The sequence below is a fragment of the Marmota monax genome, unplaced genomic scaffold, assembly GCF_021218885.2.
Source record: "Marmota monax isolate L192 unplaced genomic scaffold, Marmota_monax_Labrador192_F-V1.1 WCK01_AAM20220418_F8-fsc00158, whole genome shotgun sequence".
In the NCBI taxonomy this organism is placed as follows: domain Eukaryota; kingdom Metazoa; phylum Chordata; class Mammalia; order Rodentia; family Sciuridae; genus Marmota; species Marmota monax.
In genome coordinates this window covers 1,548,448-1,574,397 of record NW_026694092.1, presented here as the reverse complement: position 1 = coordinate 1,574,397, position 25,950 = coordinate 1,548,448, and the positions used below count along the sequence as shown (strand labels likewise).

Genomic DNA, 25,950 nt, shown 5'->3' with positions numbered 1-25,950 from the left:
TTCAAGGCCAGTCTCAGCAATTTAGCAAGAACTTGTCTCAAAATTAAAAAAAAATAAATAAATGGGGATGTAGCTCAGTGGTAGAATGTCCCTGGGTTCAATCCTCAGCACTGGAAAAAAGAAAGAAGTCTTAGAGAAATTTAGTGACTTTATCCCATAAAACTCAATTATTAGATAGTAGAGCTGGGAGTATCCAGACCTTAGAAACCTCAAATCCAGGGCTGGGGCTGGAGCTCAGTGGTAGAACACTCACCTTGCATGTGTAAAGCACTAGGTTGGATCCTCAGCACCACATAAAAATAAATAAATAAAATAAAGGTATTGTGTCCATCTACAAGTAAGAAAATATTAAAAAAAAAAAAAAAAAAAAAACAGGTCCATTCTTTTTCTACTTTATTATGGCAGCAGGGTTGGTTAGAAAAATTTTCTCTACTTATTTATTTTTGATAATAGTTAATAATTTGGTACTTTAAAATAGGATATTCTACCTTCTTTGGGGGCTAATTAGAAGCTAACAAGAATCAAATAAAACAAAATGAATGAAATATCTCTCTGTAGAAATGTTTCCAGGCCTACTTTAAAAACTTCAAAGTGATTTAATAATGAGCTGCTGTTGGGACTGGAGCTTCTCCCACATTTTAGAATATTATGGTTTAAAAAGCTTGTCATTAACTGCCGCAGTCTGGCTGGGCACAATTCACTAGTTACTTGTCAAGCAGGAACAAACTTTATTTTTAGAAGGCACGCTGAACCAAGCAGGCTCTCCAGGAATTGCCTCAGAGCCCAACTGCCACCACCGGCTCTTCCAGGGAGCCTCTCAACCCCAAATCCTCCCGCTCTTGAGGCCGATTGGCTGGGTCATGTGAGCAGAGCCAAAAGAGTCCCCCAATGAGCAGCTCTGTGGTCTGAAAGGGCAGGGAAACAGCCCAATGAGCGTCACCACAGAGGAGCCAATCAGCTGGAAGTTTGCTGTGGCCTCTATGAGCCAATCAGCTGGAAGTTTGCTGGGGCGCTTCAGCTGTGGCTCTCAACATCTAACTAACAACTTTCTCGCTAGCTCAGTTTCTCCATTGCAAGTGAGAATTGTCTTATGTGAATAGACACTGTTGAAGCAAGCTTGAATTCATTTCGCCTTTTGGTCAAGTCAAGGGTGTTTAGCTTGTAAGGAACAGAAACACACATAAACTAGCAGCATCTAGAACTCTACAATTTCTGTGACTCAGCTATACTCCACATGTCTGCTTCTAACGAAAGTCTGCTAGGACCAGAGTTGAGATCTTAGTTTAAGTTCTTCCCAACATAGATCCTGAGAATAGGGTTTGGATATAAACAGTTTATTTGGGGGTGTCTTAGTTAAGGCTACTGTATCCAATGATCACAGACTGGGGCAGCAGGTGGGGGGGCTTCAAAACCAAACATTTATTGCTTACCAGTCTGAAAGCTCGACTTCAGAGATCAGGGTGCCAGCACACTTGGGTTCTAGTGAGAACTCTTCCTGGTTTGAAAATGGACGTTTTCTTGCTCTGTCCTTCTTCCATGGCAGGGAAGAACAAGCTCTTTGCTTTGAAACTGAAGTTTTGAGATGAAACTCAATTCACTGCATCCACTGACAGTTGGAATTGGCACAAGCTGCATGCCCCTACAGCCAAGAAGTGTTACAGCTCTTAATGGCAGGTAACGCCCTCCAGTGTTGAGGGTGACCCCAGCAACTCATCTTCAATTTCTTCTTTCTGGGTTCTCCTCTAATTCCAAGAATGAAACCTACAGACCAAGATGAGTGAGTTAACAGTAGGATTTACTCAAAACGGGAAAAGAACTCCACACAAAATTACTTGCACCAAAAGACAGAACCCACAACAGGATTTCTCTGCGAGTGTGCTAGTCTAGGGGGTTTATATAGCACTTGTTCACTATTATTGGTTTAAACTTATGCTAATTAGGGCTTGGAAATGTACTAACACTATTGGTCCATTCTTTTTTGGGGGGTGGATACTGGGGATTGAACTGGGGGCACCTGACCACTGAGCCACATCCCCAGTCCTTTTTTATATTTTATTTTGAGACGGCGTCTCCCTGATTTGCTTAGGGCCTTGCTAGATTGCTGAGGCCGACTTTGAATTCAACGATTCTCCTGCCTCAACCTCCCCAGCTGCTGGGATTACAGGCATGTGCCACCACACGCAGCTATTGGTCAATTCTTGAGTCATTCAAGTCTGCCCCATTTCCATTTTCTCTCACCTTCTGGAAGTAGGAGGATGAAGTCATTGACTGTGCATGCTCATTGGGGTGTCTGGCACTGCACTGCCCGTTAGAGTGTGGTTCTGCAGCAGGCATCTCCATTGTGTGGAATCTAGGCTGATACAGGGTGACAGATAGGCTTGCCATGGCTCACCTTAGCACTGGCCCATTGTGCCTCTCTCTTGAAGTGCAGAGAGCTCCAACCCACTGGGTCCACCACTTTGCTGTTCTACCACTCCATCGCTCCACTGCTGCTTCTTGGCACGGACCAGTAGGCTGACTGCAAGGCCTGGCACCTGAGGAGCAATGTCACTGTCCTATAAGTGCATTGATCTCATAATGAGGGCTCAACCCTAAAAATCTAATCACTGTCCAAACACCATAGTACTGGGGGGTGGAATTTCAACGTACGACTTTTGGAGTGACACAAACATTTAGTTCACAGCAGGGGTTGATATTAGGAAGCACAGAGGAGGAAACTAGAAAGAAAAAGGAGAACATTCAATACAAGATATGTTAATGAGTGGGTTATTGCTAGGGGACTCAATGTATTGGGCACCTTCTGAGAGACTTTATGGATCATGTTGCAGAATTATTCCTCCAAGAGAGTGAGGAAATTGGAGATGTTCCCAGTAACTCCTGTTCTACATTGGTTAGAAGGTACTCCTTTGGCATTAAATTCCCTGGCACTTCCTGGCCTAGCACATAGGTAGGCCTAGCACTCTCCCATAGCCAGAGATTATTCTAAGTCAGAGAAATATAGGCACTTGAGGTAAAAAGTCTCTGGTAATATGGGAACATACTGTCCACTGAAGTTGCACATGATGTCTTTGATGAGCAGAGGGGCTATGGATATAATACCAATATTGACACTTTAAGTAGGCACCTGAGGCAAATTAGGCCAGGTATCTGGGAAGGAATGAAAAGATATCTGAACCAACACTTCAGCAATGGCTGTATGCACAGAAGTTCTCATAGACAATGTGAGAGAACCAGTATCCTAAAGCTTGTCTGCTAGAGTCCTTTCTGGATACACTAAGACCAAGAAATTTCTCCATGGAACATACATATGCTAAAATTCTAGGAAAGCCTCATGCTCATGATCCAAATATTCTACCTTTATATCTTCAAGGAAGCAATAGATCCATCTGCAGAAGCAATTATTGTAAAAATTCTTTAGTAATCAAATTCTATCATTCTGCTCATTTTTATCACCTTTTAAGATCATGCCTTTGGTTAATTAAAAAAAAATAAATTCATTAAAAAAGAGCAGAAGGAATGCCCTATGTGACCTTTGGAAAATCATTTAAGTATTCCAAATTACATGTAAGAATTTTTTTTCCTATTCATACTGGGGTTGAAAGGATAAATGAATCAGCCCTTTTTATTTCCCTCCTGAGTCACAAACTAATTGAGATCAAAACCACAGGAATAAAACAGATAAGGATAAAAATATCAGCGTTGTCATTCTAAGATTGAATTATAGAATGAAACTGGATGCGGACATACTGGGCACCTCAAAACCTCCCTCCCTAGCAATGTACCCAAGAATACAACCTCCTACTTTCAAGGAGAATTAATTTTCTTGGAAACTTAGTTCATAGAGTTTATGAGTACATGAATCCTCTGGACAAAGAGAGAGAGAGAGAGAGAGAGAGAGAGAGAGAGAGAGAGAACACATAAGTAAATAATCAAGCCATAGGACTACACTGTGTTAGTTGAATCTTTGGGAAGCAGCCTCTAAGACAGAGTTAGGAGTGCAAAAAGCTTATTATGGCTAAAAACCTTTTAATAAGATAAAAGTGGGAGGAAGCAAATTGGGCATGGAAAATCTTCAGATGATGCTACAGTCTGACATCTATCAAAGAAAAGAAGAAGCAGAATTGGGTAGGGATAACCTGGGATCTCAATGCAGATTGGACAAAGTCTCACACAACCCACTGGGGAACTCCAGAGTAATAATCCTTATATTGGAGTCTCACATTGGCAGAAATGGGCAGGTTTTAGCATTCCTTCTGTGTTTGGTCACTGGGTAGGCTGCCAAGAAGAATGTGATCTTAAAATTTTGGAGGCTGTCAATTAGCTGCACTCCTTACAACTGAATGGCAAGTTCTCTCTTGAAGGGTGATCTGTGTGGCACACCTTCACAGCAGCCATACACACTCTGTTGCTTTCCCTCCTGTTTCTAATTTTTTTTTTTACTCATCATTAAAAGAGAATAAAATCATGGCATTTGCAGGTAAATGGATGGTATTGGAAAAGATAATGCTAAGTGAAGTTAGCCAATCTCAAAAAAAAAAAAAAAACAAACAAACAAACAAACAAAAAAAATGCCAAATGTTTTCTCTGATATAAAGAAGCTGATTCATAGTGGGGTAGGGAGGGGGAGCATGGGAAGAATAGGTGAATTCTAGATAGGGAAGAGTGGTTGGAAGGGAAGGGAAGGGACAGGGGATTAGCAAGGACGGTGGAATGTGATGGACATCATTATCCAAAGTACATGTATGAAGACTCAAATTGGGTGTTAACATACTTTATATACAAACAGATATGAAAAATTGTGCTGTATATGTGTAATAAGAATTGTAATGCAAAAAAACCCCCAAAGTACATGTATAAAGGCATGAATTGGCGTGAACATACTCTATATGCAAAGATATGAAAAATTGTACTCTGTGTAATAAGAACTGTAATGTATTCCACTGTCATGTATTTAATAAAAAATAAAATAAATAAAAAATAAAAAAATAAAATCAATAAAACTTTAAAAATGATAAAAGAAAAAGAAAAAAGAGGTGGTGGGCTTTCTGTTTTTTAATTTAATTAATTAATTAATTTATATGTGGTGCTAAGGATTGAGCCCAGCACCTCACACATAGTAGGCAAGCACTCTGCCACTGAGCTACAGCCTTAGCTCCTGTTTATATTTTTTAAAAAGTTACTTATTCACCCCTGGAGAGGGGTAGGCAAAGGAACTGAGAGAAGCTGGATGTGTTGCTGCCATGTGTTTCTTTCTCGGGAAATAAAGTGTAAACACACACACACAAAACAAAGAAAAGTCCTTAGGGCGACGTGAAGCATAAGAAACTCCCACCCTTTCCACTAATAACATAATCCTATTTGCCTTCTAAGCCGAATGGGTCCTGTTAACTGGAGACCCCTATATGTTGTTGACCTAGAGAGTCAGAAGGGTGTCAATGAATCGCCTAGCAAGATGGAACAGAAAATAAGTGGGGGTATGGATGAGCCAATATATTAGTAATTGTATGAAGGACAGAGAGGAAAATCATTATAACAGGAAGCCCAAGAAAGAACTTGGAAGAATATAAATGTCAAACAAATTTTGAAGTTGATTGCTTTGAGGAACAGGATGTAAACTCTTGGTTTCCACTGCAAAATTCTAAGAAAGTCTGCATTGACCTCAAATGCTTTTTGAAAGTAGGTTCTTCATAGGAAGCTCAGTGAGGTATGACATTTTTATCTAAATGGATAGAGCATGCAGCAGAGCTAAGTGGTTGAAACAGTAATCTACCTCAGGTCAGCATGACGCTGAAGCCCATGCTTTTAACCACTAGGCTTATACTGCTTATTTGGCATTAAGAATGGCAGTGGCTCACAAAGTCAATGGAACAACCTAAAAATTGTGCTCCGAACATGCCAGCATCATGGAGTTCCTTCTTCTATGTTACTGTGTTCCCAAACTTGGGTGTGTACCAAGAGACTGCTTACCCACTCTGGTTTTCCATAGTTGCTCCTAAAATAACTCTGCCTGATTAGTTAATACCCCAAGAGTCCACATGATCAGACAAAGAAGACAATTTTGATCTTCCTGTTCTTTGATTCAGCTGTGACCACACAATTCACCCTGGGTTCTCCTGGAATATGCTGGAGGTGATCAGAAGCATTATACTCCTTTAGTTGGAAATATAAACCCAAGCAAACAAACCAAGAGAAAGAAAATATCATCTCTGGTGAAGAACCATAAAGAGAGTCCAAAGGTTCAAACCTTGGGTATATTCAATGAATGCCCCCAAATCTTCCCATTACCACCATTAGTAGTAGTAGTGGTGGTGGTGCTGGTGAGGAAAAAAAGATTGTAGGAATCAGGAGAGGTCTATTCATATCTCTTCTTTTTCCTACAGGATGCAGTGATTTCTACTCACCCTACTTCTGCCCAACCTCTACTGCTTCTGCTTCTCCCAGGAATTCATTCCCTTGCCTCATTGCCTACCTTTATTCTTTCACTGCTAATCTACTTTCTCCTTTTCTACAGGCCAGCCTTTGGTCTCCTCTAACAATAAATATGGCAGCACAGTACACATAGTAAGTAATGAACCACCATAAATCAAGGCCAAATGAGAAGCTATAAAACAAAGTACTTACCAGTTTTAAAAAAAAATCTATAATTATGACCATTCTAGTATGTTCTGTTTTAGCATTTAAAATTATGGTTAGCTAAAAATAAAATAAAATAAAATAAAATTATGGTTAGCTAATGAGGAATATTTAAGAAAAGAGATTGTTAGAAATATGTATGTGTTTTTGCCTGTCCAAAATCATGAAGAGAAAGATTAGTTGGTTTCTACATGACCAGTTCCATGTGAGAAAAATACCTATGACAGAAAATTTATTCATTAAGTCATATTACCTGATGAATATCAATTGGGAGAAAACAAACGTAACATGCTGTTGGTGCCCCACTATACGTCCTTGGCATTTACCTTGTCCATATATGCTGCTCAACTTCTAGCAGCCAGCCCCTGAAACTTTTTGCTTGATGGCTTTCTCTGAACACTGGAGTGCTCTCTGCCTGTCCCTTCAAACCAATAACTGATGGAGTTACTGGAAAAATATTCCAGCTCCCTTGCTGCATGAGTGAGATAAATCTGACACATGTTTTCCCAGGAGATTTTGCCCTAGTTGATTTTCATCATCTTGCTTGATAACACAAATTTTATTAGCTTCCTACCCTTCCCTGCTTTACTTCTCTATTTCCTTACTCATATTTCCTGGGATTATCTGCCAATAGACACTTGCATTCAAACCATTGCTCAGGGTCACTTCTGGAAGAACACAAATCAAGAGAACAATTTTGTTGGCTTGATCTGTTGCTTGCTAAGCAAATTTCTGATTGAAAGTTTAACTTATTTAGTGGTCAATTTCTGATAAGACATGCAGGTAATCTGTCCTGTGAATATGTAAACCTTATCTGTATCTGACCAGTAATTGTTGGGCAATATTGTTGGTGTGAGTCAGGCTTCTTTAACAGGAATTGGCAAATTATAGCCTCTGGGACAAATCTGTGCAACCACTCATTTTGTAAATAAAATTTTATTGGAACACAGCCACATAAATATATTCTGACTGACTGCTTTCACATTACAATGGTAGAGTTAAATAGTTGTGACAAAGATGGTATGGGATGTAAATTCTAAAATACTTACACTTTTTTTTTTTTGTACCAGGGATTGAACCCAGGGGCACTTAACCACTGAGCCACATCCCTTCACTGAATTGCTTAGGGCCTCACTAAATTGCTGAGGCTGACTTTGAACTTGCAATCCTCCTGCCTCAGCCTCCTGAGCTTCTAGGATTACAGGTGTGCACCACCACATCTGGCTAAAATACTTACACTTTACAGAAAAAGGTCACTGATCTCTCATGTGGAACCTGTACACCCTGAGATTCTTTGAGAGAAATAAACCCTTGCATTAACAATTTGCGGGCTAGAACTTGAACCAATGGCATAATGACATTTTCACCAAGTGGCAGCCCTGTGACACTCTCAGCTTGAGATACAGACTGGTCTCCATCTACTTAATTCATTCTAGTATTTGAATATAGCATGTTTAGAATTGTGGCTTGGGTATTTTAGAGCAGAAATAAGAAGGCTTGACAGGGGAGAATAGAAGTTCAATGGAGTATACAAAGGGAAATGAAGGGGGTGGGGACAGGAAAAGGAAAGACAGTGGAATGAGTCTGCTCTAACTTTCCTATGTACATATATGAATATACCACAGTGAATCTCACCATTGTGTACATCCACAAGAAATTATTTAAAAAAATAAATAACTGTAGGTAAGTGGAAGAAAGATCAATAGAAGGAAGGGAGCAAGGAGTAGGGAAAGAGAAGAGGAAGGAGAGGTACTGGGGACTGAATTAGAACAAGATATATTCCATGCTTGTGCAGTTATGTCAAAATTAATCTACTGTCATGTATAACTAAAAAGAACCAATAAAAACAAAAAAAATTAAAAAAACAAAAAAAGAAATAGAAAAAAAGAAATAAGAAAGCATGGGCTAGATAGGAATATTAAGAAAGTGTCTTTTAAAATAAGTTCATTATCAAACTTGAGGAAAGCTTCTTTCCAGAAAACTTCCTTTCTTTATTGGCCTAGTTCTTGCTATCATTCTGTCATACTATATCCTATTGGTCCTTACAGGCTCAGCATTAATTATTACTATTATTTTAAATATTTAGTTTTTAGTTTTAGTTGGACACGATACCTCTATTTTATTTATTTATTTTATGTGGTGCTGAGGATCGAACCCAGGGCCTCACATATGTGAGGCAAGTGCTCTACTGCTGAGCCACAACCCCAGCTCTAAGCATTAATTATTAATTAACTTGAAATATGTTGATAAGGTCCTTTATAAGTGATCCTAAACTGTGCCATGATTCTAGCTAGCTCAAACTCCTGCAGCATAGAAAAAGTTTCTATTCTTTCTTTTCAACCTCCTATCCCTCAATAATTGATACCACAATATATTGTATATGGTAAATGCTCAGTAAAATTATTGTTATTACTATTATTGTGGTGCTGTGGATGGGACCCAGGACCTCATGCATGCTAGGCAAGCACTCTACCACTAAGCTATATCCTCAGCCCTTTGTAAGATTATTTGTCCTATATCTATCACATACAGATTTTCATAGATGAGGTAATAGGCTAATCAATCTAGAACCATTTGGAATAAATGAAACAAACTACTAAGTAATTAAATTTTAAATTTACCCTTCCTGAGTAAACAGTAATGAAACTAGCAAAGAAAGAAAGAATATGCATGACCTATTTGGGAAATTAACCAGATTATGTGAACTTTATATCTGGGAAGAAATTCTTCTGGGCAGAGACTAATTACTAAAAATGTGTCTTTGCTCAATCACCCACACTCTAGTTAGCAGATGAAATAGGTAAGCCAATAATGACACTTCTGGGTACATTTAGACACTGGAACAAGAGCCTATTGTGACACTTATTGTCTCTGTAGCCTTATTTTTATTCATTCTTTGATCTACTATGATCTGACTTTATTTTTTATTAAGTTCATCCTACCACTTATAAGCTCCTGTTTATATATATGGTAGGGCTTAAGGAAAGAAAAATGCACATGTTCCCTGCATTCACAGTTTCCATAGCCTATTAAGGGATATTGACCCATGAACCAAAAATAGCCATACAAAGTGTTAAATGTCATTAACAAGGAACAAAGTAGAAATTGTGGTAACACAGAGGATAATCAACTCTGTTTGAAGGTAAGTTTTTGGTTGGGCTTCCTGGAAGTAAATCCTTCCAGAATGAACTCAGGAGAAAGCCATGCAGCAGGATAGGGCCAGTGAAGGAACCAAGCAAGGAAGTGGTTTAAGGCAAAGTCTCACCTTCGCTAGATAAAAAAAAATGGTCTCTGGATCATAAAACTCACTGCTTTTGTTCTTCTGTATCCCTGGACTTTGGCTGTCTCAGTTGGCCAAGGATAATCCTCCTGAAAAGGTCACAGACATAAGCCGTCAGCTGCCGTATACTCACAAGCAGCTGTGTCCTGCTGGTCAAGTGGATCTGGGCAAAGCACCAACAGCATCTACTAAAAGAGGGTTATAAGAACTAGATTATCACTTTGCACAACCTAACATCTGAGCATATTTCCTCTTAAGGAAAAGTATAAAGGTAGATGGGAGATAAGGTTCTACTTTGTATGATGCTTCCCATTTTCTAAGCGTGGTCCTACAGCTTTCCAAGTATGTTACTGGATGTCTTTCAGAAAATTTATTTTCTGCTTTGATTAGCCAGAGTTGAATTTTGTGATTTGAGATCCCAGAAAGGTACAGAGATTACAGAAATTATTAGATCACAGATAATTATTGCCCAAAAAGGATATGAGCCGGTTGTGGTGGTGCACGCCTATAATCCCAGTGGCTCTGGAGGCTGAGGCAGGAGGATCACCAGTTCAAAGCCAGCCTCAGCAAAAGCAAGGCACTAAGCAACTCAGTGAGACCCTGTCTCTAAATAAAATACAAAATAGGGCTGGGGAAGTGGCTCAGTGGTCAGGTGCCCCTAAGTTCAATTCCTGGAATCAGAACAAAACAACAACAACAAAAGGATATGGGTCATTAGGAAGAAGAGGAGCACATAGAAAGGGGGGAGATATCAAGTCTGTTCAGGCTAAGAGCTATAAGTCTAGGGTGACTCTAAAGTTTATTACTTGAGAGAGTGGGGCAGGTATGGCAAACCTAGGGAGGGTTTGGCAAATAGACAATGAATTCATTTTGAGACTTGCTTACTCAGTTTTCTGAGAACATCCAGGGGAAAAGTTTCACAGGTGGATGTGCAAGTTTTGTCATTAAAAACAAAACAACAAACAAAACAAACACACCTGGGAGGAGAAAGAGACAGATTGGCCATGGATGTGGCTGAGCTCAAGGCGGCAGATATATAGAGTAAGAATTAAAGAGGTCCAAGGTAAAATCTATGACCTAGCCTCCCTCTTAGCTCTATGTATTTCTCTATAGATTAATCCTAGGCAAACCAAGTGAGGACAAGGCAGGCAAGGAAGAAAGGACTAGCCACCACTAAGTGCTATAGAATGATCAAGAAGGGCAAGTTCTGAAGAGACAAATAGTGATGTTAATTGGTAAATCGGTGACAACCTTTGAGAGAAGAGTTTTGTGAAATTCCTTAAGAAAAAAAATAATCCCTCTTCCTGCCTCTCCACTCCTCTGGGGGTCTTCTTTTACCAACTCTATCCCCTTATACTTCTGTCTTTTTAACTCTCCCTCTCTATTGCTTCCCCGGAAGCAAATGAACATAGCTAAAGTATGTTTTCCTTTCTTCTTCATTTGTAGAGCTCCAAGTCACACTTTAAGGCTCTATCTCACTCCATGGTAGATGTTTTTTTACCTCCCCAGGTAAGAATTAGACCCCCTTTTCTCTCCTGGACTCACACAGCACTTTGTGTTTATATCTCTTTTAGATCTTACCAGATTAGATTGGAGATATTTATTTCTAAGTCTATCAGACTATGACTAGGAACTGTGCCCTGGCCACACTGTGCCCTAGTGCCAAACATAATGTAGAACATGCCACAGAACCCAACATGATTTGTTGAAGGAATAACTATTTGGTTAAAAAAATTTAAAAATGCATGGCTGTTCCTGCTTAGAATGTTTTCATTTATACTTATTTATTTATACTTCTAAAATATATTTTAAATTGGTACTTTTAGTTCCCAATAAACTTCATAGAAGAATTGAACTTTTGGGATGAGAAAAATCATGCACAGAAAATTATATCACAGGAAAAAAGAGAATAAATCTTGGTCCATGTGGTACAGTTAATATCATATATAATGAATTATAAACTAAAAGCAACATTATAAAGTGTAAACGTTGAAATGCAGATAAAATGGAAGAAGTCTATTCCACCTCATACAAGGCAGTAGCTTTGCATATTAATAAAATTTAAATGCCTCACAGCAAGAAAATGATTGGAGTAGATTGCAATGACTTAAAAATGAGTACACTTTAAATAGTCTCTGTGATGAATATGTAATTACGGAGAATCAGTCAAAAAAGGTTAGTCAGGAATTGTTCCACTCTGATGCTCCCAGAAGCGGGATGACTGATGGCCTTCAATTAACAAAGGCACAATGAGAGACAGGCTAAACTGAAGACACAAAGTCGGACAGGTTGACTTGCTGAAATACACAAAGATGTTAGCCTGGAGACTGACAATCGCAATTCTAGTAAGTGTGGCTGTTGGGGATATGTGTAAAATATTACAAATATCTGAATCATTCTAGAATATTTATTGAGAGTGAACAAAGCAAAAGGAAATAGGAAAGGTAAATAGATGAGTAAATGAAGTTGAAAAAAGCTTGAACTATATGGTAGCTGTAGGCAAATTAAGAGCAGTGGCAAATTACTATAAAATATAGTTTGGCAAAGATTTTCCATAAAAGACTAGATGGTAAATGTCTTAGCATTTGCAAGCCAAGTGGTCTCTGTGGAAACGAATTCATCTGTTGCATAAAAGCAATCCTAGAAATAGGTAAGTGAAGTGAGGGGCTGTGTTCTAATACTTTCTTATCAAAAAAGAATGAAGGGTGAGGCTGGGGATATAGCTCAATTGATAGAGTGCTTGTCTCACATGTACAAGGCCCTGGGTTCAATCCTCAGCACCACACACCAAAAAAATGGGGGGCAAATTTGATGGCTATTGCAGGCTGATGTTTGCTGACCTATGCTATAAAAAAAAGTATATGAGGAATTACAGCAATGGATAAAAGCTAATGTGTATGTGTATATGTGTGATCAATAATTATTGATTCAATAATAATTGTTGAAGCTACAGTAAGCTTTTATTATACTTGGTCTAGTACTTACATGAGAATATAGCTGAGCAAGTTGTGTAAATCCAAGGACTAGTATTATTTTCCAGCTCTCTAGGTGATTTCAAGGTGTAGTGTTGTTAGTTGAGGGTACTAAAACAGTGCTTCTGAAATTTCAGAGTGCAAATTGACCACCTGGGGTCTTAAAAAAAAAGATTCTGATTCAGTATGTCTGGGGTGGGGCTTGAAATTTTGCATTAATAACAAGAGCTCAGGTGAGGTTCTGGTTGCTCTTCCACAGACCACTTTTGAGGTAGATGATAAAGCACTAGTTTTCGATGCCTGGGATGCCTAGGTTTGCCCCAGAGGCTGATGCATTTGGACTGGATTGGGCCCAGGCACTGAGTGTTTTAAAAGCACTGCAGGTGATTCTAATGCAAATCAGAGCTTGAGAACCTCTGTGCTGAAGCTCAAGGTGATTTATCCCATGTAGTTATTTTGTTATCAATAGCCCCATTGTGGTCCTTTTTGCTCATTTTCCCCCCAAACCCTGACCACCCATTTCTCTCTTTTTCAGATCCAAGCATCCAAACAAAGTGAGAAGTGGAGTTAGCACTTCATTCTTTTGCTCCTCTCCATCTCTGCTGAGTGGGGAGAAAGTTCAGAATGGAAGTTGGAGGCTCAGGCTTTTGAGAGAAGCACGAAGTGTTCTAGGGGTGATTTCAAAGGAAGGCAGGTGGAGACAGAACAGGGGCAATACCATGGAAAGCTGCCACAGCAAAACTCACCTACACTTTTGGGCCTGGATTTGGGGCAGGGAAAAGAGCAAACCACCCTCCTGAGTCCTGGCACCTGACAACCAAAGCAGTTGCTAAGGATTTTCTCTTCTCAGTAGGTAGGGTGATATGGTTGGTAGAAATGCAAGAGAGACCTCCAGTGGCGAAGCATAGATGTGAAAAAAAAATTTTTTTCTCCAAATCATAGAGATCACAGAAGAACCCAGAAATGAGGAATATAAGATGATGTCACACTGGTGACAAAGGATGGCTAATGTGACTTACACTGTACCAGGAACTCTTCTAAGTGATTTACATACAGCCACTCGATCTCAACATCCCAGTAGGATTGTTAATTTTATTATCCTGATTTTACATGTGAGGAAACAAGGTATAAGAGGTTAAAGAGCTTGACCAAATTTACCCAACATAGTAAATGGCTAAACTGAGATTTGAACCCAAGAATTGTATGGTTAAGAAATCCTGGAACCATTTCAGGAAAATTGGACATCCACAAGCAAAAGATTGAAACTGGACTCTGACATTTCTCTCACTTTGTATAAAAGTCTACTCAAAATGAATCAAACCTTAATGTAAGACCTGAAACTCTGGAAATACTAGAAGAAAACACAGGAGAAACACTTTAAGATATTGATACAAGCAGTGATTTTCTGCGTTAGACTCCAAAAGCACCAGGGAATAAAGCAAAAATGGGATAGCATCAAATTAAAAAGCTTCTGTACAGGAAAGGAAACAATCAACAAAGTGAAGAGAGAATCTATACAATGGAAGAAAATATATGCTAGCTATTCCTCCAACAGAGGGTTATTATCCAGAAAATATAAAGAACTCAAAAAACTCAACAACACACAAATAATCCAATTAAACATGGACAAATGATCTGAAGAGACACTTCTCAAAAAAAGAAAATAAAAGAAAAAGAAATACAAATGGCCAAACATTTATGAAAAAAATGCTCAATATCATATTAGCCATCAGGGAAATGCAAATCAAAACTACAATGAGATATCATGTCACCACAGTTAGGATGGCTCTTATAAAAAGAAGAATTCAGGCAAAGAAAGGGAGAAAAGGGAATTCTTATACACTATTGGTAGAAATGTGAATTAGTATAGCCATTATGGAGAATAGTATGGAGGTTCTTGAAAAAAATAAAAATAGATCTCTGATCCAGTTATACCACTCCTAGGTATATATCTAAAGGAAATTAAGTCAGCATTCAAAAGAGATTACCTGCATGCCTATGTTTATTGCAGCAAATTAACAGTAGTTAAGATATGGAATCACTTAGGTAGTCATCAAGAGATGAGTGGAAAAAATATGGTCTATACACACAGTGGAGTATTATTCAGGCATAAAAAAGAATGAAATCCTGTCATTGGTAGAAAAATGAATGGAACTGGAGGACTTCATGTTAAATGAAATAAGTCAGATACAGAAAGACAAATATCACGTTCTTTTTCATATTGGAACTCAGAAAAATAAATAAGTAAAACAGTCAAGCTGAAAGTAAAAGTTGGTTACTAGGGACTGGGAAAGGTGTGGGAATGGGGGGCCCAAGATAGAAGAAGAGTGAACGAACATGGTCAATTCACATGTGTATGTATAGGGAAATACCACAGTAAATTCCATTCATCTGTAAAATAAAAATTAAAAAGAACAAAAAAAAAACCCAAAGAATTTTATAGGGTCTCTTCCTGTGAAAAATGAAGATAATAATATCTATAATTACAAGAGGCATTGAAAAAAATCAGTGCTCTAAATTTCCTCTCTAAAAGAGGAAATTAAGAAAAGTCCTCAATTTAAAAATTGAAGCACTTAAATAGATGCTTACTCTGTGGTTAGTGGTTATTCATATCTAGAAGAGAAGCCTGTGTGTGTGTGTGTGTGTGTGTGTATGTGTACACACACACATATATATGTATGTTTTTTTAAAAATAGGTAATTTCTGAATCAAAGGTGGAGGTCCTCAAAGCAGGCAGAGAAAGAAATACAGTGAGAAGACCACATAGGACTGAAACGTGCAAGGGGCAGGGGGCAATAACATTTTCTGGAAGCTAAACTCACAATGCTATAATCTTAACTTTTAAGAAAATCTTAAAGTGTAGTAATGAGGAAATAGGGAAGATAATTACTGCATAGCTAAAGTTGTTGGTATTATAATGAATGTTCAGAGCAATCTGCTAACTTAAAAGGGATGAAAACAATTCATGTGTCTTTGACTACAGCTTTTAGTCTATAATATTTTTATTTTTATCTTTATAACTCCAATGTATCACAGGAAAAAAAATGTTTTGACTATTTTTTTCATGGATATGGACAACCTTAGTGTTTACATGGGTGGAGATATCCTAGTCAAATGAGGGTGGACCGGGAGGGGGGTTGGTTTTAAAGGGGAATAGGAAACAAACATAGAAAAGCAGGTATATCAATTCCTTGTGGAATAATTCTTTTACTGGAAAATAATTTCTTTCTACCCATTGCCGTTAAAACAAAGCAAAAGGCCAATTTTTCTCCACATTTTAAAGACAAACCAGAGGCCACATCTAGCTTCCAGAAATGGGCTGATTTTGAAATAAACTTGGAACAGACATGGGGACACTCTGGAAATAACATAAGGATCAAATGGAACCAGCAGCTCTCTGGGTGTTTCAATACATCAACTATCCTCTAATGTCAGCCGCCTTGGGCTTGGGGATGAGTTTGCCGTACTGTCTTTATGCTCTTTTTCTGGTGAGTATGTCTAGTCACATGGCTTTATTTTTTTTTTTAATTTTTTTTATTTTTTGCAACTCACAAGAAAAAATATCATTTTATTTAATAGCCAACTATACACATATTCAAACATACATATAACTAAAACAATATTTACTCTTCCTATGTGGGAGGCATTGTGAAATATTCTCCTCTATGTTCTTCATTTTAAAAAATTCTGGTCACAATTTAGTAAATGGACATTGTAAATCGCTATTACAACCCTTAATTACTTTAGAACATCATCAATGCCAATTTATAATTTGAGGGAAATTTGTAGTCTTCTTCCTTTTTAGAATTAGCCTATAAGAGTACTCTAAGTATTCAGAGGGAGAAAAAAGTTTAATGTAGCCTAATTTCCACATATCCAGCTTGGACATAATATATGTTTTCAATTTGTGTTTAAATCACCTACCTTCCCAGGCCAAAGAGCAGAAAGAATGATTTGCAATCATGTAACACATATCCCTACAACTGTATTGCACATTTTATTGTCTTTTTTATGTATATTATTTCATTTGAACCTCACAACAACCCTGTGAGGTAGGCAGGGGAAATACCAGGTTCCTTTACAGATAATGAAGATAAGGTCAGTTAATGGACTTTCCCAATTATCATATAGCTAGTAAGAGGTGGAGGCAGAGATAGAATAAAAACCATCAAATTTCAGGTTGGGGGGTCTTTTCTCTAGAACACATAGAGAGTGTAATCTAACCTCATAAATATATGGGAGGCTTTTTGTTTTTGTTTTTGATGCTGGGGATTGAATCCAGGCCTTACTCATGCAAAGCATATACTCTACTAACCTCAAAAATTTTTAACATTTAATTCTCATTTTCACATTCTTGACCCAACTTTTTGTAGGCTACAATAAAAGACCTAATTCTAAACTTATTATGCCAAGTTTATTCTGTCCTACCAAGAAAAACTTATGGCCATAGAACACATTTTTTGGAATGCACCATTTTGTTAGCTCTTGTCTAAAGGAACATAAGCAATATGAAAGACCCTAATGGTCAAGGAAACTGAAGTCAGAGGAAGGGATATTTTTTAAAGTATATTAATGGAGTTGGGTCCCTTTCAGCTTTTATTTTTGTGAGAGGGTCCAATAGAGAGCTTTAATGCAGATGACACTTGAAACTTTTGAAGAGGATCTAAATCTTGATGTGGTTATTCATACTCAACTCTTGAATGCATAATGATGGTATGGTGGGTCATGGTCTTCAAAAACTTGGTACTTGATGCTGTAATCCCATCTCCTCAGTAGGCTAAGACAGGAGAATTGCTTATGCCCAGGTCTTCAAGACCAGCCTCTCCCAAAGTGCTAGGATTTGAATGCCACAATACAAATTGATTCATGTTTTTGTCCATTAATGGTCCGTGGGTTTCTTTAAATGAAGTCCATGTTAGAGTCCATAGATATCAGTGCTCTGTAAAAACTGCAGGGGATCCAAAGCTCCCAGACACCATAGACGCCCCACCCCCTACATGGCTTTAATATAACCTATAGGATGATGTCTCTCATATGTATATTTGGAGGGGAAAGGGATATTCATTTTTTTTCAGCTACTTGCTGACCTTGTGACTTTTTGTCTAATAAGTATCTCAGATTTTGTTTCCCCACCCCCACCCCCAGGTTAGCCTGCTGCAAACATTCCCGGGTTCATAATAGCATCACTATTAACCCAGATACTCAAGTCCAAACCCCAGAACCATCTCTCATTCCTCATCTCTCCTTCATGAGTAACTTTGATTAATTTTCCCCAAACCAGTCTGGAATTTATCTGTGTCTTCATTTCCTCAACCAACACCTGGACTGGATACAATGTTTCCTCACTGATCAACCACTTTCAACTCCTCCCACCCCTCTACAGTATTCCAAGTTGCTGAAGTGTCACAGGCTTACCATTCAGGACAACTTAGTGTTTTTTTTGTCCAATATAACAATTATGTTCTTCAACCTTGTCCTCATCCTTTGCATCCTTCTAGTGACAGTTTTGGGTATCAGGTTGTTACCCCGTCCCAATATCCAAGAAACAAGTGTTGGGGAGAAATAAAGGTTTTATTTAGTGGCCAGAGAATAGAGAAATGGAAGTTCGTGTCACAAATAAACTCTTCAACTCCAGGGAGTTGAGGGGTTACAGATGTAAACATAGAAAAAATGAGGGAGAGAGACAGGCTAATAAAGGGGAGGAATATTCACTTTTGGGTAATAGCCACAGATCTTCCAGGAACTTGGCTGCCACCTTTTTTCACTCCTTTTTGTTGATGGTGGTTGACAGATAACCTTTAGCCTTCAAGGGGGAGAAGAGATGGCTAGGCAAGTCCAGGTCAAGTAAAACTTGTCTTAATAGTTTTGGATATAACATTTCTCAGATGATCAACATGTGCACATGCAAAGCTGAACAGAAAACTGACCCAATGGTTAAGGTGGCAAAAGAGATACAATATGAAGGCAGAGATGCCAAGCCTTTTCATTCTGTTCCAGTCACCTACTAAATATGTGTAGACCCAAGTGAAGAGTCTGTGCTTTTAGCAAAAGCAGGCTACAAGTCTCTGGAAAGTAACCTAGGCAACCATTATCATTACAACTCACATGTCAGAGGTGTTATCTACAGCAAAGCTCCTGGGAGATGAATAATGTATTGCCCCGCTGCATAACCACCAAAATTCATGATTTTTAAGTCAACGAAGAACAAGCAAAGCTGGAGAGTTTATTAATATTTTTTCTTAGTAATAAGGTCACTTTAATGGAAGAAATGATGCACATGGGAAAAAAGAAGTGAAAATATTTGAGGGTAATATATATTACTGCCCCCCCCCATCTCTCTCTCTCTCTCTCTCTCTCACACACACACACACACACACACACACACACACACTGGTGACCACAGTAACTCACCTTGTGTCTATGGGGAAGCCAGGCTAAGGCTCAGTCCTTTCATCACCCTCATTGTGGCCCAGGGTGAGGTGGTCAAAGAGGTACTCTGACATGCCATTTCATGGGTCTCTCATTTTGTTACCCAGAATCAACAAAAGTTAAACATTTGCATATTCTAAAAAACTAAATGTTTTATGTAAAGTTGAAGGTGCCTTTTTAAAAACTTATTTTTATTTTTTGGTACCAGGGATTGAACCCAGGCACTTAACCACTGAGCTGCATCCCCAAACTGCTTTTTATTTTGAGACAGGGTCTCACTAAATCACGTAGGCTGACCTCCAACTTGCCATCCTTCTGCCTCAGCCTCTAGAGTTACTGGAATTACAGGCTTGCGCGACCAACCTCCCCCCACCCTTATTTTAATTCTCAATCCCGTTCCCTTCACTTGTCCCCCAGAAGCACCATCTTCTTATACTCAGCATTGAATAGCTACTAAGAGCCCACCGACATCCTCTCATGCAATCCTACCCCTCTTGTACACACTGTTTATAAAGGAAGATTGTTTTTGTGTTTTCCAGGGGCTCCTGGTATACCTTTCCTCTTTACCCATGGAGATTCTGAGTAGCCTGTGGATGGGACACGGATGGGCAGAAAGAATCCTGGATACACAAGGATCTGCCCTCATTCTCAAAAGATGAGCGTTTTGCACACACGCGCGCGTGCACACACACACATCAACTGGACACCTTTATTTCATTAAAAACCAAATAAATAACTTTATTGGAAGTAACAATCAAACTGAAAGGCCCACACTGAAGGGAACTTGCTGAAAGGGCAACGTGTAGGCCTGGCCTGGGGACCCACCCGGGGGGTGGCATGGGCTGGGCACAGTTCTGCTCAGTCGTCCTTGTAGCTGCGGCCCAGGGTGAGCCTGTCAAAGAGGATCTCGGCCATGGGGTCTTCCAGGGCCTGAATCCTGCGCAGGTTGGTCAGGTAGCCGGCCAGCTCGCGGATGATGAGGACCTGCTGGTGCAGATAGTGGCGCTGCAGGAACTGGCAGAGGTGGGGGTCGCCCCTCTCGGCGGCCAGGTGGTGCAGCTCCAGGAGGCCCCGGTTGAGGCTCTTCTCCAGGTGGAAGGCGCACTCCATGGCCTGGAGGCCGCTGTGCCAGTCGTCGTGGCCGGGCTTGGTGGTTTCGTGGAGGCGAACACCACCGTCGCGCTGGTTCTGCAGCTCCAGCAGCTTCTTGGCGCAGACCTTCCACTCTTGGGAGCGGCTCAGGGAGAAACTGGCGAAGTGCTGCAAGGCCATGTCGTGGCGATCGCAGAAGAACGCCACAGATAGGTACACGTAGGAGGTGTACAACTGCAGTTGGATTTGGCTGTTGATGTTGGCATCGTAGTCGGGGTGATAGTTGAGGAGCGCCTGTGAGGGCTCGGAGTAGGCCATGGCGGATGCCGGTGCAGGCGCGGGTGGCGCGGGCACGAAGTCGAAGATGGCGCGTTAACACTGACAGCAGACAGTGGAGTCGGCAGCTGCACTGGCCGCGGCAGCGGCTGGGTCTTCTGGGCGCCCCCAGGATTGGTGAGGAAGGTGCGGCTGGCAAAAAAATAGGCTCGGGACCCGGGAGGGTCACCGTTAGGCGGACCTGAGGAGAAATGGAAGAGGAAAATGGCGGCCGGAAGTGAGCAATAGTGGATGTTGGCCTAGAAATGGCTGCCACTGGGAAGGTCAGGGGTCAGTGATCAGTTGGTGGGGCCGCCAGCACCTAGTTCCATCCGCAAACTAGCCAGTGTGCGCTAACCTATAATATTTCTAAAAGGTACTTATGAATATAAGGACAAGCTTCTTGTGTCAATCACCTGAACATTTTCTTAAAGCAACTCATTGGAATACTGTCCAAATGTGATTGTTTGATAAAAATGTAATACTTTTTGTGGTGTCCTTAGTTAATATCATAAAGCTCTATTTAAATGGCACCTCTCTTTAGTGATTTCAAGCTTTATACTAATAATGACCCTTTTGAAGGAGGGGTTAGGTGTCAGTGGTCAGAGGCCAAGGCTTGGTACTGAGTTCCATCAGCAACCCAGGTGTCTTCACAATGTCTATTCTCCATTGAATTTTTAATTTTGCAATAACATTTCTAGCATTCAAGGACTTTCTCTTGTCTTCTGTTGTTTCCTTCTATAACAATGTGCTCTCTTTTTATAAACTTCCTGTCTTCCTTATAATTCTGAGAATATGAATTTTAATTTTGGCAAAGTTCTCTTCTGTTTCTTTTATTATACCTGTTTATTTCCTCCAGCATTAGTTTTATTTGTTTCTGGTAGTCTCCTCTTCATTCCCTGAAATAGCTGGCCAACCTTTGTTTATTCATTTGTGGGAATCAAGGACCCTTTGGATTTGCCCTAGGGAATTAGCATGACTCTGATCCACAGTTGTGAAGTCTTGGGAGGTCCACTTCACTAACAGGCTTCTCTGAGTATTAGAGTATAGCGCTTCAATTAGACAGTGTTCTCCTTTGGGGATACATGGCATAGATCATCCCAGTTCCAAAATTTGGGCATATTCATTAGAAGGCTTTAGTGGATCTCTCTTCTAGGCAATATGTGCTGCTGTTTTGTGCCCTTCTGTTCAGTTATTCAATTGTCTCAACCTCTAGTGTTATTTGGGTTTTCTTCCTGGTCAGATAATACTGTCTTTGAAATGTAGTTTTGGAGGACTAAAAGGGATCAAATGCTACTGGTGCTCATTACCTACTTTAACAGACATGGCAGAGGGGTATAGCAAGGTAGGGGCAGGTGGATCTGCTGTTTAGAGAGGAACTCTTTAATTTCATAGTTGCACCAGTACCCTCTGTAGTTGTTTGGTTTTATAGACACTGTTCTTGAACTTTCTCCAAGTATGTTTGACTTTCTACTGCAGATGTTTTTAATTTTCTGGACTTATCAGTCTGAAAGCATCCTTTGTTTTATCTTCCAAGCACTCCTTACCTTTTCTGCTTTACTAACTGTATGTGTGTGTGGTGTGTGTAGTAGATAAGTTTTTGTGTGTCTAGCTCACCACTATGGCTCCAGTAACCTTTTTTACTCTTAAAAATACAAATAATTATTTCTTAAGTAATTAATACATCCACATGATTCAAAAACAGCAAAAGTCTCTCTGCAGGCTACCAGTGGAATATTACTTTTTCTAATCAGGGGTGAAAAGAGGAAGAGAAGGAAGAAATAATGCTCACATTAAGCAAAAATCATTGAGGTGTAAGGGGAATCTTTAAAAATATATTCTTTGGAAGCACATTTGTTTTCAAGTTCTCATGAAGCATTTACAAAGATGGACCAAATCCTGGGCCATTCAACAACATAAATTTAGATGGATTTAACTCGTGCAAAGACATGTTCTCTGACCACAATAACATTAAACTATAAATCATTAAAAGAAAGATATCTGAAAAAAAAACTCTGCCAAATATTTGGAAAATAATAACATACATCCAAACAGTACATGTGTCAAAGAAGAGATCAAGGGGTATGAAAGTTATTTGGAAGTGAATGATAGTAAGCATAACATATCAACATTTGTGAGAGTCATCTAAACTACTTAGATGGGATTTAAAGCACTAAATGGCTGGCTATATTACATAGAAAAAGGTCTCAAATCAATTTTTTAACTTCCAAACTACAGAAACTACAAGAAGCAAGAACAAAATAATTCCAAATCTAGTAGAGGGAAGGAAGAGTTTGTTGCAATTCAGGAAATGTTTTGTGACCTGAGACAAAGCTAAAACATTGAGAACTCTGAATAAGACAGGGATATGAGAAGTCTTTTATTGGACATTGACCCCTAGGAAGAGGCCAGTGTAACTTTAAGGTCTGTGGTTGGGCAAATTACTTGAAATAGAGGTCTAGGTGAGAACTTCCTCCCCTTTGCATTCACAGGACATTGGATCAAAGGCATGAGGCAGAGTGAGGGTTCCTTGTAGACTCTACTTTAAAGTAAATTGAAGCTACTACTCAAGACTTCATCCTTTGAATGATATGTCCCTGCATGGCTAGAATCAATTGGCTGGAAAATAAAAGCCAATTTAAACATCATATGTTCTTTGTGTAAATTATTTTCCTAACCTGTTATCTCTCAAAGAAAATATAGAAATCCAACTTTCAGTCTAAGATTGTGCTTGGCTAATAAAAATTTTCCATTGTAGCTTTTCCTTGCTGTTTCATTTTTTATTTCTGTAATTGTGGGAATTGAATCCAGGGGCATGCTACCAATAGGCTACATCCCCAGCCCTTTTTATTTTATTTTTTTATTTTGAGACAGGGCCTCACTAAGTTACTGAGGCTGGCCTCAGACTTGCAATCCTCCTTGCAATCCCAAGTAGCTGGGATTACAGGTGTGCACCACTGTGCCTGGTTGCCCCTTGATATTTCTTTTAGTTTTATTTTATCTGTGTCAAAAGGTTCAGAGTGAGAGGAGAACTTTCAGCATAATTTTATTAGGCCCTTCTCCTACCCTCTCACTAGGGAGGGTATTCATGCTAAAAAAAGAAAAAAAAAGAATAGACATGTCCAACTGCCCCCTAAAGGAAAAGTACTTATTTTCTCCTTAGGCCAGTTTCTGCAAGTTGTATGTACTTAAAAGAGAAATGTGGTGACTGTAGTGGTCATAGTAGTGGTTTGATGCATGTGAGGGAGAGAAAGTGTGTGTTTATTTCTAAGTTAGAGTTACTTTGTTTTCTTTTGATGAAGTCCAGAGAGCTATAGAAAGTTCAACTCACTTTCCTCTAGTGAAAGAGAGTGAAACTGAGCATGAAGGAAAGAGAATAAAACTTACGGAAAGAAAGGCTAACATAACCTCAGCTATGACAGGCATATAAGAATGATCTCCAAGTAATTTTGACTTATTAGATTAAATCATCAGATTTTATGACAATTGAGTTGAACTTTCTATAGCTCTCTAGCAAGTCTCTATTAAATTTTCAGCTTTTTGGAGGGAAGAATAAAAAAGCTTTACCTAAAATTCATATGGGAAAGAAAAAGGACAAAGTTGGAGGGCTCATAATTTACTGAATTCAAAGCTTACTATAACACTCCATTAATAAGGTTTACTTGACGTTAGCATGACAATAGAAGTGATGAATGGAATAGAATTGAGGAACCCAAGATAAACCCATACATTTATGGTCAGTTAATTTTTGACAAAAGCAAGGAATAGTCTTTTCAACAAGTGATGCTGAGATAATTGGATAACCATATATAAAAAAGTTAACTCACAGGGCTGGGGTTGTGGCTCAGTGGCAGAGCGCTTGCCTAGCATATGTGAGGCACTGGGTTCAATCCTCAGCATTACATAAAAATAAATAAAGGCATTGAGTCCATCTAAAAAAATTTAAAAAAATTAACTCACAAGTGGGTCACAAACTTAAATATAAGAGATAAAAACCATAAAACTTTTAGCAAAACATTTAGAAGTAAAACCTTATAATCTTGGACTAGGTACTACTTTTGTAGCTATGACACCAAAATTACAAGCAACAAAAGGAAAAAATAGAAAAATTTGACTACATCAAAATTAAAAACTTTTGATAAAAAGTTAAAAATAATTTTACTCAAAACAAAAGAAAAGAATGTACAAAGAGAAAATATTTGCAAATTATATAACTAATAAGGAACTTGTATACAGAATATATAAAGACCTCTTAAAACAAAATGAGCAAAATCACATAATCCAATTGAAAAATGAACAAAGTTGCTGGGCATGGTGGCACATGCCTGTAAGTTCCAGCCAAGCTGCATAACAGAAAGAGACACCATCTCAAAAGAAGGAAAAGGAGAAGAAATAATGAGCATTGTGTTTAGATAAGAATATTTCCAAAGAAGATGTGTAAATTGCCAATAAATACATTCAAAGATACTCAATATTAATAGCCACCAAGAAAATTCAATCAAAACCACAATAAGAAACCATTTTACCCACACTAGGATGATAAAAATAAAAAAGACAAATAATGGCAAGTGTTGGAGATATGAGGAAATGGAAACTCTCATACCTTACTTGGAGGATTGTAAAATGGTGGAAAACTTGGGTCAGGTGCAGTGGCACATACCTGTAATCCCAGCAGCTCTGGAGGCAGAGGCAGGAGGATTGCAAGTTCAAAGCCAGATAAAAACCAGCAGTTTAGTGAGGTCCTGAGCAACTTAGCAAGACCCTGTCTCAAAATAAAAAAAATAAAAAGGGCTGGGAATGTGGCTCAGAGGCTATGCGCCCCTGGGTTCAATCCCTAGTACTAAAAAAAAAGAAGAAAAAAAAAGCATGTGGGGATCAGCACAGTGCACCCATTTTATAGAATTATTCCCTTAATCTCACGTTCCCACAACTTGCACCTGTCTGTCCCTTATAATAATGAAATACTAATATATGCTACGAAAAATATGAACCTTCAAAACATTAAACTAAAATGAAAGAAGCCTGTTATGAAAGGCTGGTATGGTTCTGTTTATATGAAATGTCCAAAAAAAACAAATCCATGGAGAAAAAAAGTAGAAAAGTGGTTGCTAAGAGAGGGGAATGTGGAATGATTGCTAATGGGTATGAATGGGTACATAGCTTTTCTTTTGCATAATGAAAATGTTTTGAAATTGCACAGTGATGATGGTTGCACTACTCGGTGAAAAC

The 25,950-nt window shown here is 38.9% G+C and overlaps 1 protein-coding gene and 1 long non-coding RNA gene across 2 annotated transcripts; both read right to left on the bottom strand.

Moving 5' to 3' along the window:
- Positions 1 to 1,436: 1,436 nt before the first annotated feature.
- Positions 1,437 to 10,013, bottom strand: LOC131424976 (uncharacterized). The gene is made up of 3 exons (XR_009228696.1): positions 9,899 to 10,013; positions 2,393 to 2,534; positions 1,437 to 1,761 (listed from the first exon to the last, which is right to left on the bottom strand). It is a non-coding gene; the product is annotated as an uncharacterized LOC131424976 (long non-coding RNA).
- Positions 10,014 to 20,172: 10,159 nt separating this feature from the next.
- LOC124107142 (ferritin heavy chain-like) lies at positions 20,173 to 20,724 on the bottom strand. The gene has a single exon (XM_046465059.1). It carries the CDS (start codon positions 20,722 to 20,724, stop codon positions 20,173 to 20,175), a length of 552 nt encoding a protein of 183 aa, XP_046321015.1.
- Positions 20,725 to 25,950: the final 5,226 nt, after the last annotated feature.

Bases quoted from the DNA above. Each gene is read 5' to 3' on its own strand.
- LOC124107142 (XM_046465059.1), bottom strand. From the start codon at position 20,724: ATGGCCTACTCCGAGCCCTCACAGGCGCTCCTCAACTATCACCCCGAC.